Genomic DNA, 20,208 nt, shown 5'->3' with positions numbered 1-20,208 from the left:
AGGGCTTTTTGGCTTTTTCTCTAACTGTGCTCTTGGGAGGTGTTTTCAGAATTCGATTTGTCAGTGGGTCATAATACTTAAGAGAACATTGTTTGTATCTGTACCTTACAGAGTCCTTGCTGTCTGTGGAGTTGTGATTTCTCCTCATTTTGGGAGCATCTATGGATTTGCCTTTATATTGTTTAATCTCTGGACATGAAAGGACATAAACCACTGTCTTGGGCTGCAGAGGGCTCATAATTTTGGTATATGCTTCAGGAAGCTTGAGGGCACATAGTCTGGTTTTCATGTTTGAAATTCTTTCATTCTCTGACCAAATAATGTTTGCTTTCTGATCTGGTGGATCAGACTCCTTTCTAATGATTTTTCTTTTTACTACTGGATAGTTCACTAAACTGGTTTGGGTTCCATGGCTGACTTTGACCACTTGGCATCTTGAAGCAAGGCGCCACGTCCTCTTTCTAGGTATCTGAAGTATTTGTGGGTTGCATAGTGTATCAGAGGCCAACAAGTTATCAAAATCAGAACCACCACTTACAGCATCATTAAATTCTGGCAATGCTTTAACTGATGAAGTTTCTGTTCTGTTACCTGTAACAATGTCACTCTTCCTTTCATCTTTCTGCTTCTTCCTCATCCTCTTCCCTGTACAGTTGGCAGAGGGTTCACTGTTGAAATGACAACGGAAACGACCTTCCTTGAAATCACGCACAAGTGCTTCAATTTTTATATCATCTTCATACATTATCTGGGACCACGTCTTTCCCACAAATGAAGGAGGCACATGAGGCAGAGCTGGAAGAACTGGTTCCTCATTATGAATTATTATATCCTGTGTTGCTGCTTCTGTTTGCTCCACTGAACCACCTTTTAGAACAGAACTAAGTTGGGTTCCATAGTTTCTATCTTCCAGGTTTACTTGGACCTCTTTTAGGAATTCTATATCATTTGTAGCTGCCTTGGGTAGGCCTGCTCCTGAGCAAACAGGTGCCTCACAATTAAAACTCATTTCAGAGCCCTCTAGACTATTGTGATCCATAAGTGATGAAATATTTAAATAGGAATTACTCTCTTCATCTTTGCAAGACAAATTATTAGGTGGAGCTCCATGGCAGTACTTCAGAATGACTTCTTCAATTATCCTATCTACTGAAGTTTCATCAACCCTGCTCACCTTGATGTCTTTGTATCTTGTTAACTGTGGGGATGCCCCAAAACTTAGTGAGTTGCTAGTAACCACAAGATCCCTGAGACAGAAGTCAGACACCAAAGTTTCATCCTGAGATTGTAAACCATCTAGTTTAAAAAAAGATTGACCTGAGATAATATATGAAGAGTTGCCTTGGTTGCAGGTAGGACTCTGATGTGAAAATGAAGGGTTTTTTGGGTGGACTGATGCCAGAACAGGATTAGGATTTGTGTTTAATAATCCATCCTTATGGCATACATCTTTCTGCATGTGATCATATCTGCTACTTGGAATCAAATTTGATGTTGCTGAGTATCTAATATTTTTTGCAATTACAGGGCTAACAGGAGAACTGTGACATAAAGGAGTGCTACGCAAATGGTGAGATACTGGGCTCACAGCTGTAAACTGGCCATCACGGCTACTATTTGCCATTTGAGCACCATCTGTTACTGTATGTTTTTTCTCGCTGCTACAGATGTCCAAAGTTTGCTGGGATATTTCTAAGATGTGTTCCTGTCCCATCTTTAGTTTTTGGATAAATGTCTGTGGCACAGAAATTGACTTTATGCCCTCCTGAGATCTGCAAGGAGAAGGGGAGCATGATTTAACAATGGATTCACGGTCTGTGCCAGGCATCTCCCGTATGCTTCTTACCACCTCTTTCTCCTCCTCTTCTGGAAGCAGGAAAACATCCCGGGGAACCACTGGGGAGGTGGGAAATGGCATGTCATCATATGTTGGTCTGGAAAAAACAAACTGTATAAATGTTGTAAATACATTTAAAGCTTTTCAAACAAAGGAATTAAGAGTTCCATAACCATTATTAAGTATAGTGCATTATGACTAAGAACAAACTCAAATCACTACCTACAGTGCTTTTCAAAGCAAAGCTTCAAGAAAAGAAAGGAAACAAAGACAATGTTTCATAAAGCACCCCAAAGACAGAAGACAAACTGGGCATTTGTCTGATTCCATAAAGCAGGGGTGGGCAAACTTTTTGGCCTGAGGGCCACATCTGGGTATGGAAATTGTATGGTGGGCCATGAATGCTCAGAAATTGGGGGTAGTGGTGAAGGAGAGGGTGAGTGCTCCAGATTGGGGGGGCGCTCTAGGATGGGGCCAGAAATTAGGAGTTCAGAGTGTGAGGGGGGCTCCGGGCTGGAGCAGGGGGTGGGTTGAGGGGTTTGGGATGCAATAGGGTGCTCCAGGCTGGGACTGAGGGGTTCGGAGGGCGGGAGGGGGAAATCAGGGTTGGGGCAGGGGGTGAGGGCTCTGGTCTGGGGCCGTGGATGAGGGGTTTTGGGTGGACAGGAGGGGAATCTGGACTGGGATCAAGGGGTTTGGAGGGCGGGAGGGGGATCAGGGCTGGGTAGGGGGTTGCGGGGGGGGGGCGCTCCAGGCATTGCTTGCCTCAAGCATTTCCCGGAAGCAGCAGCATGTCCCCCCTCTGCCTCCTACGCGGAGTAGCGGCCAGGCAGCTCTGCGCACTGCCCTGTCCAAAGGCGCTGCCCCTGCAACTCCCATTGGCCAGGAACCGCAGCCAAAGGGAGGGGCGGGGATAGCGTGCGGAGCCCCCTGGCTGCTCCTATGCGTAGGATGGGGGACATGTTGGCACATTTCTGGAGCTGCGCCAAGAGGGGCAAGCCCTCAACCCACTCCCCGGTGGGAACTTGAGGGCCAGTTATAAAGGTCTGACCAGCTGTAGTTTGCCCACTCCTGCCATAAAGGATCAGGTAGATATTATTTTCACCCTCTCCTAGCAGGGAGCTTTTCAGAATGGCTAAAAACATATTAGTATCATTATTCTACAAATGATAGCAGAGAAAGGGAACAGAAAATATTTTTCTTCTTTTAATCCCATTGATTTATAAAGAACAATTAAGTTATTTTATAATGTATACTGTATAAATGTATAGTTGATCTACTAATCATGCGGCTGTACAGTGCTTTATAAGCATCTTTGTACATAAACTCTCTTCTTTTAAGAGTGGTTCTCTGAAATATCACTCTGCAAATATCATCATGGAGTTCCACAGAGGGAGCAAATCTGTCGAATAAGGAGCAAGCATTTCTAACTAGCCACTTTTCATTGTACAATCATTGTACTGTCTCACTACCTAAAGTTTCATTGTACAGTCTCACCATAAGGATTTACTCCAATACAGACATTAAAATGTTTGCTGATTGAAAGTTGGCAGACAAATTCTCAGCGTGGGAGAATTATTGCCTTCAACAGTAAAACATTCAGTTTGGCTATTTTTTCAAAATTATATTTGTATGTAACAATCAAAATGTTTATATAGCTCAAAAGTGTTTCAATTTTGAAACTAAAAAGTACATGCCATTAATTCATTAAAAAACAGTCTAATTATCCTGTTTAGAAACATGCAATTTCTTTAATCTAAGCATTTATAAAGATTTTAACATGTTCAGTAGTAGAGATACACCTCACTGATAGGTGTGTATAGTTCTAATGAATCATTTTATCAATTTTTTTTTAAATCTACTTTTAAAAATGTTAAATATGGATCCACAGATCAATCCTTCACTCCTTATAACAGCAAACTCAAGAGTTTTCCCCAAGTAAGGAGTGCATTTGGCCCTTAAATGGTCAGCAAGGCCTACTACTAACAAAGGTGCACGTCCAAAAGCAACAAACTTACAGTACTGAAATGCATATCTACCTAGGACACAATAGAAGATCTAAAGGAACTGGTAATACTCACTAGTTAAGTAATACATATTAATTTGTACTAGGCAAAGAGCTTATTTGGAGGGAGGTAGGCTGGTATGGAGAGACATAATTGTCTTTGTCCATGCAGGTCTAGCCAGGTTGAAGGCATATTACACTCTCACAGTCCTTGGGAGGCAGGCCAGTCCTCACTTACAAACAGCCCCCCAACCTGAAGCAAATACTCACCAGCAACTACATACCACACCACAGAAACACTAACCCAGGAACCAATCCCTGTAACAAACCCCGTTGCCTACTCTGTCCCCATATGTACTCTAGCGACACCATCAAAGGACCCAACCACATCAGCCACACCATCAGGGGCTCATTCACCTGCATATCTACTAATGTGATATATGCCATCATGTGCCAGCAATGCCTCTCTGCTATGTACATTGGCCAAACCGGACAGTCTCTATGTAAAAGAATAAATGGACACAAATCAGACATCAGGAATGGTAACATACAAAAGTCAGTAGGGGAACACTTCCATCTCCCTGGACATTCAATAACAGATTTAAAACAAAACAAAAAAACCTTCAAAAACAGACTTCAAAGAGAAACTGCAGCACTACAACTCATCTGCAAACTTAACACCATTAATTTGGGCTTGAGTAGGGACTGGGTGGCTCACTACGAAAGCAATTTTCCCTCTCTTGGTATTGACACTTCCTCATCAATTATTGGGAGTGCATCACATCCACCCTGACTGAATTGGCCTGGTCAACACTGGTTCTCCACTTGTAAGGTAAGTCCCTTCTCGTCATGTGCCAGTATATATATTTATGCCTGTATCTGTAATTTTCACCTATGCATCTGAAGAACCGGGGTTTTTTACCCACGAAAGTTTATGCCCAAATAAATCTTAGTCTTTAAGGTGCCACCAGCCTCCTTGTTGTTTTTGTGGATACAGACAAACATGGTTACCCCTCTGATATTTTACACTATTTATGATCTTGTAACCTCTACAGCCACCCAAGAAATAAACGGTTAATTCCATTCCTGGAGCAGATACCTTTTACCATATCAGCTCAGAAATTAGAATACTTGCTATCCAATGAAAGTGTGTCAAGTCATATGGACTGCTGCCCTATTTGTCTGGTCAGACAAAAATATGAAAATAGTATGTGAAAGTTAGGCTACTTTTGACCAAAAGGAAATAGTGTTCTAATATATTTCTCTTGTTTTTGTATATCATTTTAGTGGTGCTGATGTTAGGGAAGGGTTAATCTTGCATATTAATTTGTGTTTCTAAAATTTGTATCTGGTTTTTTGAGTTGTTGATTTAAAAATTATATCTACTGTATTACGTGCAGTGGCCTATGACTCAAACACTACATTAATAAAAACTAAACTAACAATCTGTAAACTGTGATACTGGGCAACTATTTATCCTTTTAAAAAAGTCTAGTACGATCAGGATAGTGAATTTGTTTACTTAATAAACTGGCTTATAAAGGAAGTAACAGATTTTAAACTTATTAGCTTTTTTTAAATTAAAATTACAGAACTTTGACAAAGTTAATACACATGTACTACAATTAAATAATGCTAATGAGCATAGTAAAAGTAAGTAAATGGACGAATAGTATTGAGGTTGTAACATAAACCAGCCAAAGGCAGATTATCAAAGTTCACACTCACAAAACATCCTTAACCCACACTATTTTTTCCTCAGAATACAATGAATTAAACAACTGAATGCCATGGAAACCTTAATGTTGGTGTTTGGGTTTTTTTGTTTTCTAACTCTGAATTTAAATAAAATGTAGGGCGGATAATAGTTCAACCTCACATTCTGACCTAAACTCACATTATTCTTTCCCCAGGACATCATGAATTAAAGGTTTGAATTTTTAATTTCATGGAAACCTAAACATTCTTTAAATATATATTTTTAGTTTTCAGTCTGTGAATGTAAATACAGTGTATGAGGGGGAGGAAAGACCTGGAGAATCTGCTGCATACAAGAGACTGCAGCACTATTCCCAGAAGTACACCCGGTGCCAAGAATCAGTATCACCGTGATTAACAGTACTCTGACCTACCAGAGCAATGGGGGAGAACTGTTTATAAAATTTTATTTTGGGGACAGCAAAAACAGAAAAGAATCTGCCCGCTCCCTCTTGAGCTAGCTCCACTGCATTTGATTGGTAGCACCATGCTGCAGGAAAGCTTAATGTAATGTTGCAGCATTGCAGCTAGAGTAGCCTGTGGTCATCAAGCACTTGTGCAAAGGAAGCAAATAATTTTGCTCATGTCTTTAAATTATAAATAGCCGGATAGGAACAACAGGAATATAAGTGTGTCCACAGACATACAGCATACACATATGCACACAGGAACTATATGTATATACACGTGTGCACACACGGACTGCACAATAAATAAATGCCCTCAATTTTTCAGACAGATAAACAGTCAAGGGTTGTAAATATAAACGAAGTGTTATATGCATTATGTCAACATCATTTCTTTATTTTGAGCTATCCCTTTATACATGAGGAAACCAATTTCAAACCACAAATTAATGCTCTACAAACACTGGAACGTCAACTGTTTAGAGAGTACCGCAGAATGTTACAGATTTGTGACAGCATCCCACAGTATAGCGATTAATGCACTGTCTCCTTGAAAGAAAACTGTCAATAGTGTGGAACATTCTTCAGAAATATTCCTCCTTCCATCAATGCAGCACGTAAGAAAATCATAATGGCTAAAACACAGTCATAAAACACTTTCACTATCTTCTTATAAATAATATATATCAGTTGCCAGGGTGAAATACTATTTTAGTCTTCACTCATTAGGGTGACCTACTCACTGATTCTGGGTTGTTACACGTGAATGATGTGCTTACATGATGTTTGTTTCACCCCAGGAATTGATTATTATGGAACCACTGGTAGTGGCTTCATAGTTAAGGCTCAGTCAGTATACTGGCTGAGGTTGGCCATTAAATTGCAAAATTAAAATTTACAGGTCTTATCTTTAGAGCCCTGTGCATATACAAAATTTGTGTCCGCTTCTGATCCGCAAACATGGTCTGCGGCTATAAAGCAGATATAAATCAGCTGCTCAAAGGGAACATGACACATCTAGTTAATGTGTTATGCAGGGGTGTGTGTGTGTGCATGTATGTCTCTATATTATACACATACACAAATGCTTGTAACACATCTAATGTGTCATGTTCCTCTCTAGGGGAACAGACAGTACACGTTATATATAAAATGTGCACTGTGAGTTAGTGTGTGTATGTGCATACGTCTGTATATTATTCACATATATATTTTACATTAAAAAAATTACAAGGAAGGAAAGAAAGAGAGTAAACCAATATGGCTAAATAACACGGTTCAAGAGGGTATTTGAGTCAAAAAGAAATCCTTCAAAATTTGTAAATCTAACCCTAATGAAGCCAACGAACAGGAACAGTAGGCAATATACGAGAAAGAAATGAAAAGAGACAAAAAGGATTTTGAAGAGCAAATAGCTGAAGATGTAAAAATAAACAAGAGAGTCTAAGTATATCAGAAGCTAGAAGCTTGCAGAAGAATAGGTGGCATGAAAGGCCAAGCCCGAGGAGGGAGGAAGTTGGTTTAAGTTTATGCTTTTAGTTTGGGATTTCGTTCGAGGATTCCAGAGGAGGGTGAATACAGTGAGGCTGTGGGGAGAAGGCCTGCTAAAAGGTTATGACAGGAAGAAGCCCAGGGAAATAGCAGGCATAGATATGAATAGACAGATCTTGCCTGCTCACTACAGGATCCCTGGTCTTGAACCCAGAAATGGTGGGCTTGGGTTTCCTTACTAGCCACCAGGGGAAGGTGGTGTGAAGGTGCCCCTAATAATAAGGGGATAAGGACAGTCAAAACCCTGAGTCTAGACAGCACAAGGCGCACAGGGCTCAGAGTCAAAGCCGAAGACCTTTTGTAAGAGCACGGGACTGTTTATTTGTGGGACACTTATCTCAGAAGGGGTAGATTTGAACGTGACCTGGCTGGAGGGCTTAATTACAAGGAAAGAGACAACCATCAACAGGGGGTGCCAAATGGGGAACAAGTCTGCTATGCTACATGCAGCTGCAGGGAGCACGCCAAATGTTGAGTACACTCTTTCACAATTCACAAGACTGAGGACTGAAAGGAGCTTCAAAGAGACTTAAATGAAGTGAATGGGCACCACCACAACAAATGAAGTTCTTGAATTTATCAAAATTGATCATGCAAATTGGAGGGGAAAAAATTAAACTAAACTACTCATACAACATATAAGATTCTAAATGAACTGTATCAGCTCAGAAAAGGGACCGCAGCATCACCATAGACAGCTCAATTAAGACCTCTACTCAACACACAGCTGTAGTCAAACAAAGCTAAGATGTTAGGATGCATATGAAAGGGATGGAGTACAATACAGAAAATATTATTAATGCTGTTATATAAATCAATGATACTGCCTCATCTGGATCACCGATACTGGTGACCCCATCACAAAAAGGATGTTGCAGAATTCAATAGGGTTCTAAGGATGACTGAGGACATGAAAACCTCATATGAAGAGAGACTGAAAATAGCTCAAGAACAAGGGGATAGAAAATGAAAATAAAGGGCAGGAAATTAAAAATGATAAAACAATACATATTTATGACAGTGGAATTCACTGCCACGAAAACACTTAGGCCAAGATCATAGAAAAATCCAAAAGAGGACTGGATATTTGTATGAATATTGAGAATTCCCAGAATTATTATAATTAATGACAAAATTTCAGGGCTTAAGTAAAGAGATGGTTTGTATAGCTATCATCCTTGGAAACTCATCCTAGGATCTGAAAGTTATGTTGGGGTCTTCCTTCTCACACATCATCATCAGCAGTACAAGTTCTACAAGCCAAGTCACACCCCAGACATATCCATGCAACCACATTATTTTCACACTGTGCTTTCAATGTTGCCTAGACACGTTCAGTGTGTTTACTGGGTTTCCACAGGTGTAGCTGACTGGAACTTTGCAAACAATTTGGTTGATTTTAAAGAATGTATTCACCTCACTCTCTGATCTGAAAGTTAAGAATCTGCCATTTTTACATAGTCCCTTTGAAGAGCACAACTGTACTTAAAGCAATGTACTTATTTCTTTTTCTTCTTTGGGTCACTGCACCCACACCATCTATATTTGGGGCTGTGTTTTTCCACAGCCACTTAACTAATTTTTCCACTATTTCTCCCATCCCACTCTGTTTCTGCAACTTAATGGGATCTGCTTCTTTCTACCAAGTACATTTTGTTCCCCAAATGTACTAATCTTGCATTTTCATCAGCTCATCAAAACATGTCCATTCGGGTGTTGCCTCAAAGTTCTTTGCATATTTTCTTCATGAGAAAATGAGAAGCATTTTCAAACTCAAACAAGAAATAGTACTTTTTATTTATCCTGATGTGTGCAGTCACAATTAATTTGACAAGGACACGCCTGAAAGATTGTTCTGCCATATCCTCTTCTAATATCAACTTGACCAATTCCTGACAAGACAGACTGACTCCCTACCACCTCAGTTCTAGCACTTCATCTGAATGTATTATTTGGGGACATACAACTTTCTCTACAAAAGAAAGTTGTCTTGAGGAAGAGCAGAGAGATTGGCATTAAGGTGCTAACTCTCTGGACTGTAGAAAGGTGGGTGTTAAGGTACAATATTATTGATGTTCTTATACTGTGCCCAACACTGTGGTATCTGAGTGCCTACTGAAGACTAAATCAGGAGTGAAGCCTGCTTGGTTTCCTTTCAGCTGGACAGTCTGATAATCTTACACAAAATACCTTACAGTTAAGGTTGTTCTAGCAATTTACATACACACAAAAAAGAACAGTACTATACAAAACCTAAGCATTAAGAAATACTGAAGAAGCCAGTTAGGATTGTTTACGTAAATATCCCATTACCCTTACAGTTCATACATTCAGGTAACAACACTGACATGTAAAAATTCAGTTTACATAATCCAAAATTATCTTAATCAAAAAGGCATACGTCTGAACTCTTTCAACAAATGCATCAATAATTTACTGTCAGTCTAGTATGTATACAGTTGATGTACACGACGTAAGGGTTTGTAAGTGTGTGGTCTGTTAGTTTAATATGGGGATTGTTTTCATTTAATGTCGCATGCCCAGATGCTACCATGATGATTACATTAAAATAATTAAATAAAGTGATAAAACGGAAAGATCTGAAATAAGTGCAAAGGGAATACCTAAAACACTAGCCACGTTTATTCCTTCTTCGTAAATAGCCTTTTGTTTTAAAGTTGCTTCAGTGTGGAAGTTCCTACCTTAAAATGGGCAAAATGTAGTTGAAGTTTTGTATTTCTTCAGCTATCCCTCCCTCGGGGGGAGGGACAGCTCGGTGGTTTGAGCATTGGCCTGCTAAACCCAGGGTTGTGAATTCAATCCTTGAGGGGGCCATTTAGGGATCTGGGGCAAAAATTGGGGATTGGTCCTGCTTTGAGCAGGGGGTTGGACTAGATGACCTCCTGAGGTCCCTTCCAACCCTGATATTCTATGATTCTGTGCTGAACCACATATGCATTATACCAACACATAGATAAAAACAAACTGTATAGTATACCTGTTGTCATGGTATCTGTGGGGATGATGTTGCAGAACATCTTGCAGGAAACGCTCCATCAGGGTGGTGGTACCTGTGCGATTCCTGCAGTACATGGTGAAATGTCTGTGCTGGGAACTGAAAACATGCTGAAAAGACAGAAACCACATCACTAGCTTGGTATCCTGACCGACTAAGGGATCTATCCAGGAAGGTAGCTTTCATCTTCTAAGTTTCAACTTCTCCATGTTGCAATGAAAAATGTTGAAAAACAATTTTTCTCCTCTTCTAGACTTTACGGACCTGATTCAGGAAGGTACTTCAGCACGTGCCTAAGTTTAAAGCCAATGGGTAGTCATTAGGACTACTCATGCACTCAAAGTTGGGCATGTGTTAAGCATCTTGAAGAACTGAAGCATAATTAACAGCTTCCAAAAATGTGCATACATCTTACAGCATCTGTTGTGCTTGGTACACAGTCTCTACAAATGATGATGGGAAAAATAACTTCTTAACTTCAGATGTTCAGGAAATATAAACCCATAACGCAACGGGAACACACCTTTAAATTATCTGTAACCCAATACAGAGGCAGATGAAGACCAAACAGATTCCTGCTATTTGATTATCATTGGCCCACAAGACAACACTTTCAGACCATGGTAGAGTTAAAGAACAGGGAAAAAAATATCAAATACTCATGTCCTTAGGATATGCAATGCAGTTTATATATTGAACATATTCATACTGCTAGCTCATACTACATAGTGATCCTAGGAATGAAGACATTCCCCTTGAAAAAGCTTAGTATGTGCAAAACAAAGCAGCCTGTAAGCTTAGCAACACAGGCTACAGAGAACAATCAACCCTCTGCTCCACTCTTTGCACTCGGCTCCCCATTAAACACAGAGCTTAGTTCAAGGTCTCTGTCCTTGTCTGGAACAAGTTACCTGACAGATGACCTTTCACTCTACAACTGTGACAGCTACGCTCCACATAATGAAACTGTCTACCAACAGTGCATGACTGTATCACAGGAGCTGGACCAAGACTATGGAACCCAAGGTCACAAAAGAATGGCCACAGGTTTCACCGCTTTCAGAAGTAAATTCACAACTCATTTCTTTCACTTAGCTTTTCTTCAGTCAGCTTCTCTCTCTCTCTCACACACACACACATTACATATTTTAAAATCCCACAAACTAATCAAATAACTTCTCCTACAGCCTAAGAAGGAAGAAAAAAAACAACAACAGAGAAACGGATATTTCTATTTTTAAAAATCTGGGAGGTGCTCAGATACTAAGGTAATTGGAGCCTAATAAGCACATAATATGATAGATTCCTATGATGTAACCACCCATGATAGAAAAAGCTATCAAAATGGTCAACATGGTTCCATTCAGTACTGACTTTAAAAAAAGATGCTCAATATTAGAGATTGACACATTTGAACAAGCTGGTCAGGCAACACTACTGAGCGCCTGTTATTTCAACCATCTCTTAATACAGGACGTGATGATGTGAGAATTAGAGAGATGAAAAACAGATGCAGTGGGGGAAAAAGATCCATCTGGCTTTAAGATTAAACTCAATAAGTTTATGGAGGAGATGGTCTGATGGGATAAAATGATTTTGGTAATTAACTGATCTTTAAATATTCATGGTAAGTAGGCCTAATGGCCTGTGATGGGATGTTAGATGGGGTGGGAACTAAGTTATCCAGGAAAGAATTTTTTGTAGTATCTGGCTGGTGAATCTTGCCCATATGCTCAGGGTTTAGCTGATCGCCACATTTGGGGTCGGGAAGGAATTTTCCTCCAGGGCAGACTGGAAGAGGCCCTGGAGGTTTTTCGCCTTCCTCTGTAGCATGGGGCACGGGTCACTTGCTGGAGGATTCTCTGCTCCTTGAAGTCTTTAAACCACGATTTGAGGACTTCAATAGCTCAGACATAGGTGAGAGGTTTTTCGCAGGAGTGGGTGGGTGAGATTCTGTGGCCTGCGTTGTGCAGAAGGTCGGACTAGATGATCATAGTGGTCCCTTCTGACCTTAGTATCTATGAATTTCCTACTCTGCTGCAAATGTCTTACCTGTTCAAGATTGCTGTAGTGCACGTGGCAGCAGTTGCAATAGCCTTGTCTATTTTGCACACTGGATAACCCAGGTCCAGCCTGCTCTGGCTCTCGTATGCTTACACTGACGGAAGAAAAGTTTACTGATATTACTAGTAGTTTTCAGTGAGAAAAATCAGACTTATAAAATGTATTATATTTCAGGTGTTTAATAAAACATTAAGACTTATACTATCAAAAATGTATTTTTTCATATATAGAATGTATATTCTAGCATAATCGTTTAGATGGATTCATGGTGCTGAGCTTAAAATCCACTCATGCTGCTGAAGTGTTGAAGTTTTTCCTGAATACCATATGCAAACCTAAAAAGAAAGCCAGTCATGTATAGCAAGAATTCACCATACTCTCTCAAGCACTCATGATATTATGCATACAATTTAAAAAATAAAAGATTCTTCCCTCAGAATACTGCAGGGAAGTTTTGTAAAAAGAATGCAGGGGCTACAGAAATTACCAAGTTTCAGAGTAGCAGCCGTGTTAGTCTGTATCCACAAAAAGAAAAGGAGTACTTGTGGCACCTTAGAGACTAACAAATTTATTTGAGCATAAGCTTTTGTGAGCTACAGCTCACTTCATCGGATGCATTCAGTGGAAAATACAGTGGGGAGATTTATATACATAGACAACATGAAACAATGGTTGTTACCATACACACTGTAACGAGAGTGATCACTTAAGATGAGCTATTACCAGCAGGAGAGTGGGGGACGGGACCTTTTGTAGTGATAATCAAGGTGGGCCATTTCCAGCAGTTGACAAGAACGTCTGAGGAACTGGGGGGGGGAATAAACATGGGGAAATCTTTTTACTTTGACCCATCCACTCCCAGTCTCTATTCAAGCCTAAGTTAATCGTATCCAGTTTGCAAATTAATTCCAATTCAGCAGTCTCTCGTTGGAGTCTGTTTTTGAAATTTTTTTGTTGAAGAATTGCAGCTTTTAGGTCTGTAATGTAGGTAGGAATAGCGGTCAGTCGGTTTCTTGTATAGGGTGGTGTTTGTGACCATCGCCTATTAGCACCAAACACCTACAAGATCTGGACAAACTGTCAAACTGGACAGTCTCTACATAAAAGAATAAATGGACACAAATCAGACGTCAAGAATTATAACATTCAAAAACCAGTCGGAGAACACTTCAATCTCTCTGGTCACTCGATTACAGACCTAAAAGTTGCAATTCTTCAACAAAAAAATGTCGAAAATAGACTCCAACAGGAGACTGCTGAATTGGAATTAATTTGCAAACTGGATACAGTTAACTTAGGCTTGAACAGAGACTGGGAGTGGATGTGTCATTACACAAAGTAAATCTATTTCCCCATGTTTATTCCCCCCCACCACCCCCGTCACTGTTCCTCAGATGTTCTTGTCAAGTGCTGGAAATGGCCCACCTTGATGATCACTACAAAAGGTTCCCCTCCACCCCCCCGCTCTCCTGCTGGTAATAGCTCACCTTACCTGATCACTCTCGTTATAGTGTGTATGGTAACACCCATTGTTTCATGTTGTCTATGTATATAAATCTCCCCACTGTATTTTCCACCGAATGCATCCGACGAAGTGAGCTGTAGCTCATGAAAGCTTATGCTCAAATAAATTTGTTAGTCTCTAAGGTGCCACAAGTACTCCTTTTCTTTTTAGAAATTACCAAAGCACTCTTTCTGCCTGGAAGAACTTATATAACCGTACAGATTATGCAGGGACCCACACGTGTTTACAACAAGTTTATAGTCATAACCCCACTATTAATAGATGGTATTGGCCAGAGATAATTATAAAAATTAAAGAAATAAAGATAATGAGAGATTAAATCGTCACCCAAAAATAACTATCAAATGTAACTTGAAATGTAAGTGCTGAATGCTCTCAGGTCACAAAAGATGTTTTTAATAGAGACATTTTTTAATGAAGCAGATTAAATCAACTCCTGAATATTTTCCATCGTATAAATGTCAAGAAAGTTGATATGATTTAGATTTATATGTCAAAATGACTGCCATGCTGTGGGAAGTGAAAACCATACTTCTCCTGAAGAGTAGGAACACTATTGAGGAGAAAAAAAATCAAACGAATGCACAGAATGTAGCTGTGTGGGAGCATGAAAAAAATGAAGAAACTATTTAAAATTAATACTGTGTTGAATACCCATCTTGCCACTGCAATTTGTGAATATTTGCAGTTCACTTTTAATCTAAGCACCTTCTAAAGACTTAAAAAAGAGGTCAAGAGGACAAGGAAGAGAAGGGGAGAAAATGTGGAAAGAAGGGAAGAATGAAAAGAAAGAATGAAGAAGAGGAAAGGACAGTGTCCATCAGACAAAATCTCGAATTATATGTGGTCCACACTATAAAAAAGTTTGAGAAGCCTTGGCTTAGGGAGTTAAATAATAGCAGAGAGAGAAATCAAGAGATAACAGAAGTGGGGAAAGATTCATTTCAATCTCTTCTGAAAATGTGATGGAGAATTGATGAAGAAAAACAATATCAGAACACTGGTGCAGCCAGCAGCTGCAGAGGAGGGGTTCTGACAGTGGCAAGAATGTGCAGCAAGACATGGAGGCAGCCAGTTCAGAGGGGAATAAAAAGACATGGTCCCATAAGATAGGCTGCAGTGAGCCCTTGAACGATTTTTATTAAAAGGAAGACAATTTTGATCTGAACTGTACAATGAATGGGAAGCCAATGGAGTTGTTTAAGGAGTGTAAGAAAATAACGTAAGAATGGCCATACTAGGTCAGACCAATGGCCCACCTAGCCTAGTATGCTGTCTTCAGACAGTGGCCAGTGCCGAAGAAAACAAACAGTATAGGGCAATTTTGAGTGATCTATCCCCCTGTAATCTAGTCCCAACTTCTGGCAGATGAAGTTCTTATGGAACCCTGGGGCATAAGGTTGCACCCCTGACCATCTTGGCTAATAGGTTCATGGAGGTTAGGTCCATCAATGGCTATCTAATTCTTTTTTGAATCCAGTTACACCTTTGGCCTTCACAACAACCCCTGCCAACAAGTTCCACAAGTTGACAGAGTTGTGTGAGGAAGTATTTTCTTTTGTTTTAAACCTGCTACATGTTAACTTCATTGGGTGACCCGTAGTTCTTGTGTTATATGAAGGGGTAAATAACACTTTACTATTCAGTTTCTCCATACCATTCATGATTTTATAGACCGGTATCATATCTCCACTTAGCTGTCTCTTTTCTAAGATGAAAAATCTCATTCTTTTTAATCTCCCTTAATATGGAAGCTGTTCCATGCTCCTAATAATTTTTGTTGCCCTTCTCTGCACCTTGTCCAATTCTAATATATCTTTTCTAAGACTGAGTGACCCGAACTGCACGCAGTATTCAAGGTGTGGGCGTACCATAAATTTATAAAGTGACATTATCATATTTTCTGACTTATTATCTATCACTTTCCTAATGGCTCCTAACATTCTGTTAACTTTTTTCACTGCTTCTGTAAATTGAGCAGATGTTTACAGAAAATTATCCATTATGACTCCAAGATCTCTTTCTTGAGTGGTAACAGGTAATTTAGAAAACATCATTTTATAATGTATAATTGGGATTATGCTTTCCAGTATGCATTACTTTCACTTATCAACATTGAATTTTATCTGCCCTTTTGTTACACAGTCACCAGTTTTGTGTGATCCCTTTGTAACTCTTTGAAGTCAGCTTTGGACTTAACTATCTTGAGTAATTCTGTATCATCTGCAAATTTTGCCACCTCACTTTTCACCTCTTTTTCCAGATAATTTATGAATATGTTGAACAGCACAAGTCCCAGTACAGATCCTTGGGGGACACCGCTACTTACCTCTCTCCATTGTGAAGACTGACCATTTATTTCTACCCTTTGTCTCCTATCTTTTAACCTGTTACTGATCCATCAGAGGATGCTCCCTCTTATCCCATGGCTGCTGAGTTTGCTTAAGAGCTTTTGGTGAGGGACCTTCTCAAAGGCTTTCTGAAAGTCCAAGTACACTATATCCACTGGATCACCTTTATCCACATGCTTGCTGACAACCTCAAAGAATTCTAATAGATTGGTAAGGCGTGCTTTCCCTTTACAAAAGCCATGTTGACTCTTCACCAACTCATCTATGTATCCGATAATTCTGTTCTTTACTACAGCTTCAACCAATTTGCCTGGTACTTTACTAGTACACAGAGTTTCTCCTTTAATAAACTCATCCATTAGGGATTTCTCTGCCTGAATCGCATGCTCCTCTGCACCTGTCAGCTTCCCTCCAGTCCTGAGTTTAAAAAAACCTCTACAATCTTTTAAAATTTACACTCCAGCAACCTGGTTCCATTTTGGTTTAGGTGGAGCCCATCCTGCCTGTACAGGCTCCTCTTTTACCAAAAGGTTCCCCAGTTCCTAATAAACCTAAAACCTGCCTCCATACATCATCATCTCATACACACATTGAGACCCTAAAGTCCTGTCTGTCTTTCTGGCCCTGTGCATGGAACTGGAAGCATTTCAGAGCATGCTATCAAAGAGGTCCTGGACTTTACTCTCTTATCTAGCAACTTACATTTGACCTACAACAGCTCTCTCCAACCTTTCCCTGTGTCACTAGTACCTACATTTATCATGACCACATGCTAGAGAAAAGCAGCTGGGATTTGGGGAGGCCACAGAGAAGGAAACAATAATTCAAGCAAAAGAAAATGAAAGCCTGGATAAGAATATTTTAAGCACTGAAATCGAGGTAATGATATGCACAGGTAGCCCTGCAGAAGAAGTGACAGAGAGATCTACAGACCTGAGAGATATGGGAACAGAGAGCACAGAGTCAGCAATGACGCAACAATTTTGAACAGAGGAGACACATGGGAGATCTGAGCTGAAAATGGAGACGGAAGAGATGCAGCTGGACTTCAGAATTAAACTGAAAAGGAGAATAGAGAGAAGGAGAGGGACTGAGAGCAGAAAAAGATTGCAAAAGCTAGGGATGAGGGGGGAAAAAGAGGAAGGGAGACAAAAGTAGCAGCAAAAGAGATAGGTTTTTTTAACTTCAGAAATGAAACAATTCTATCCCAGCAATATCAACATTTCTATATAAAATTCTTATTAGGAAGTACTTTAAAAAAAATCAAGAATCTTTTTAATGTAGCCACAGATAAATGCCATCAGAAACCCTGGCCAGTCTACATGATTATTTTTTAATAAAAAGAGAGGGTAACAGGAATTGAAGTCACATTTAAACCTTCTGCTAATCTTGAAACACGACTTTGGGCTACTTGGCTGCTGGGTATTTTTCAGGTTCTCTGGAATTCTGAAGCCAAAAATGAAATTTGCTGACCTTCAATCTCACTGCTGATATTAATGAGGGCTCAAAGGGCACAACTGCAATGTACATGTTTAATGATACCTATACACAGGATAAAGAGACCATTAACCCTACAGTTGAAAATATTGCATCATCAGTTGTACGGGGTCAAATTTTATGTCAAAACCTAGATTCTCCCTAGTTCATTTAGTGTAAGCAATAAAGTCTGATGCTAATTATATAATCTAACTCACCTGCTATTGCTCTCCTGTTGTAGGGATCCTTCAATACCTCGTCTTTCTATACCTATTTAAAAAGAAAAAGAAAAAAGCAAAGATAGAAAACCAGGCAGAAGAAATCAAAACTGCTCATTGTTACCACGGCACTAAGTTGTCAGCGTCAAAAATAATGTGTTTTATAGGACACCAAAAGTAGAATTGATTAAATTTAGGAAAACTTGCATTTATACAGAATCAGTCACCCCCAAAGAGCTGCATAAACTATAAGCCTTATCTTTTTACAGTTGACATCACTGGGAATTTTTCTATTGACTTAATCGGGACTAAGATTAGGCCCTGTATGCTGAAATCACTTCACCTGTCACCATAATGCAGTCACCTCTGGAGTAAAACGCAGCAGGTGTTGAACAGTTCACTATAAAACAATTCCTTGCACCTAAAAAGAAGTTGAATTAATAATTTAAAAGGTCTTTCTTCTATCCTTGACATCTAGGATTCTATGAATTTAGAACAGAATTAGAATAGAATTGACAAACTACTAACCCAACTGAAACAAGGGGAATTGATATTTTACAGTTAAAATAGATGCTTTTATTGTGCTTTGAAGGTTAATATTTTTGTTTTAATAATTATTTTGCTTACCTTGTGCTGAAAAAGCAGAGGCTTCATCAGTTGGCTTGCTCCTGTCAAACATCTATAAACCAATACAAAAACCATTGAAAACAAATATGAAAAGCATAGTCTTGGCTTTTACCCCATTCTCAATGTCAGCATGGCTGAGCCCCAAGAAAATGACATCACTGTGAAAACACAATACTGTTTCAGATAAGGATTATAATTTAATCTCAACTGAATCTTCATGATCAAAACAAATTCCTGTTTCATTAGATTATTCTACAAATGCCACATACTATCCACTATCCAAGGGCCCAGTCATTGTATGAAGACTTCTTAATCAACCCAAACCTAGAGAGCTGCAGATGCAGGCTTTGCATGCAGCAGGCCAGTTTATTCAAAAGAAAATTATCTGCCAGGGAAGCAAAAAAAACCAAACCAAAACAAAAAAAAACAAACCCAAAATCTAGTGCTTTGGTCATTGTGACAGTGCACACTCACCTCTTGTGAGCACCTCCCCGTGCGTGAGCAAGAACCTGCACTCTCTTTTTTCGAGGTGCCCCCTGTTGGCTGTTGCCCTTGTCAGGCAGGTCTTCAGCTGGAGGACTAAGTCACACTGTCAAATGCATGAACAAACACTCCTTTTGGGGTAAAAGGTCCAATAGGGCCTGTCCCTGTGCCCTTGGTAATGTCTCCAGCCCTGTCTCTGGGCTCAGTTCTCAGCCCCTTCTGGGCTAGCTTTAAGCCCGTCCCTGCCCTGTTATAGAGTAGTGCCCTCAGGGCATCTTCCCTGGAGACTCTAAGTCCTGCCCTTTACTTGGGCTTTTAAATTAGACTTGTCCCCTTCTTGGGACTTTGGCCACTCTGCCAGTGGAGGGGATCTGTGCCCACACACTACTCTGGGTCCTGATCCCGGGTCCCTATAAATAGCAGCCACATGGTACTTCCTGTAATAGTTGCTGCTGTTATTCCCTGGGCCACTTCCCACGTAGCAGCTTCTACTTTACCATTTCCTCTGGGCTGAAGTTCTCTGCCTGTTCCCTGCTTGAGTAGGGTGTCTCTCAGGCCTCCTCACCTGGAGAGTTTCACAGCCTTCCAAGTCTGCCTCATCCTTTTGGTCCCAGCCAGCAACTGAGCTGCTCACACCTTGCAGCTCCTTTTAGATGAGCCTCCTCCATTCTGATTGGCTGCTTCCCTGCAGCCACTCTAGGCAGGCCTGGAGGACTCACTTTCACTGCTACTTTTCTGGGACAGGGTGTGGTAGGACTGTGAGGTCTCCAGCACACCCTGTCACAGTCACAAACTGTGCAGCTTTAAATCATATACATCTATCTCCTCTTACAAAAGATTTCTATGGAGAGGAACATTTGCACTTTGGTTTTGTACATTAGATCAGGAAA

General features: G+C 40.1%; 1 protein-coding gene across 1 annotated transcript in view; it reads right to left on the bottom strand.

Annotated features, from left to right (window-relative positions):
* Positions 1-620: 620 nt before the first annotated feature.
* Positions 621-20,208, bottom strand: part of ZDBF2 (zinc finger DBF-type containing 2) — a 28,312-nt gene continuing 8,724 nt past the window's right edge. Inside the window, exons 3-9 of the mRNA XM_074968006.1 lie at positions 18,836-18,887; positions 18,552-18,629; positions 18,209-18,260; positions 12,627-12,732; positions 10,557-10,684; positions 1,847-1,934; positions 621-668 (exon numbers count right to left, since the gene is read on the bottom strand). Of these exons, the coding sequence (XP_074824107.1) occupies positions 666-668; positions 1,847-1,934; positions 10,557-10,684; positions 12,627-12,732; positions 18,209-18,260; positions 18,552-18,629; positions 18,836-18,887 (507 nt within the window). The 3' untranslated portion in view covers positions 621-665. The remainder of the gene's footprint in view (positions 669-1,846; positions 1,935-10,556; positions 10,685-12,626; positions 12,733-18,208; positions 18,261-18,551; positions 18,630-18,835; positions 18,888-20,208) is intronic.

Source organism: Natator depressus, chromosome 11 (genome assembly GCF_965152275.1).
Source record: "Natator depressus isolate rNatDep1 chromosome 11, rNatDep2.hap1, whole genome shotgun sequence".
NCBI classification, from domain to species: Eukaryota; Metazoa; Chordata; order Testudines; family Cheloniidae; genus Natator; species Natator depressus.
The sequence above is the reverse complement of the archived record's forward strand: the minus strand, read 5'-3'. Positions and strand labels throughout refer to the sequence as shown.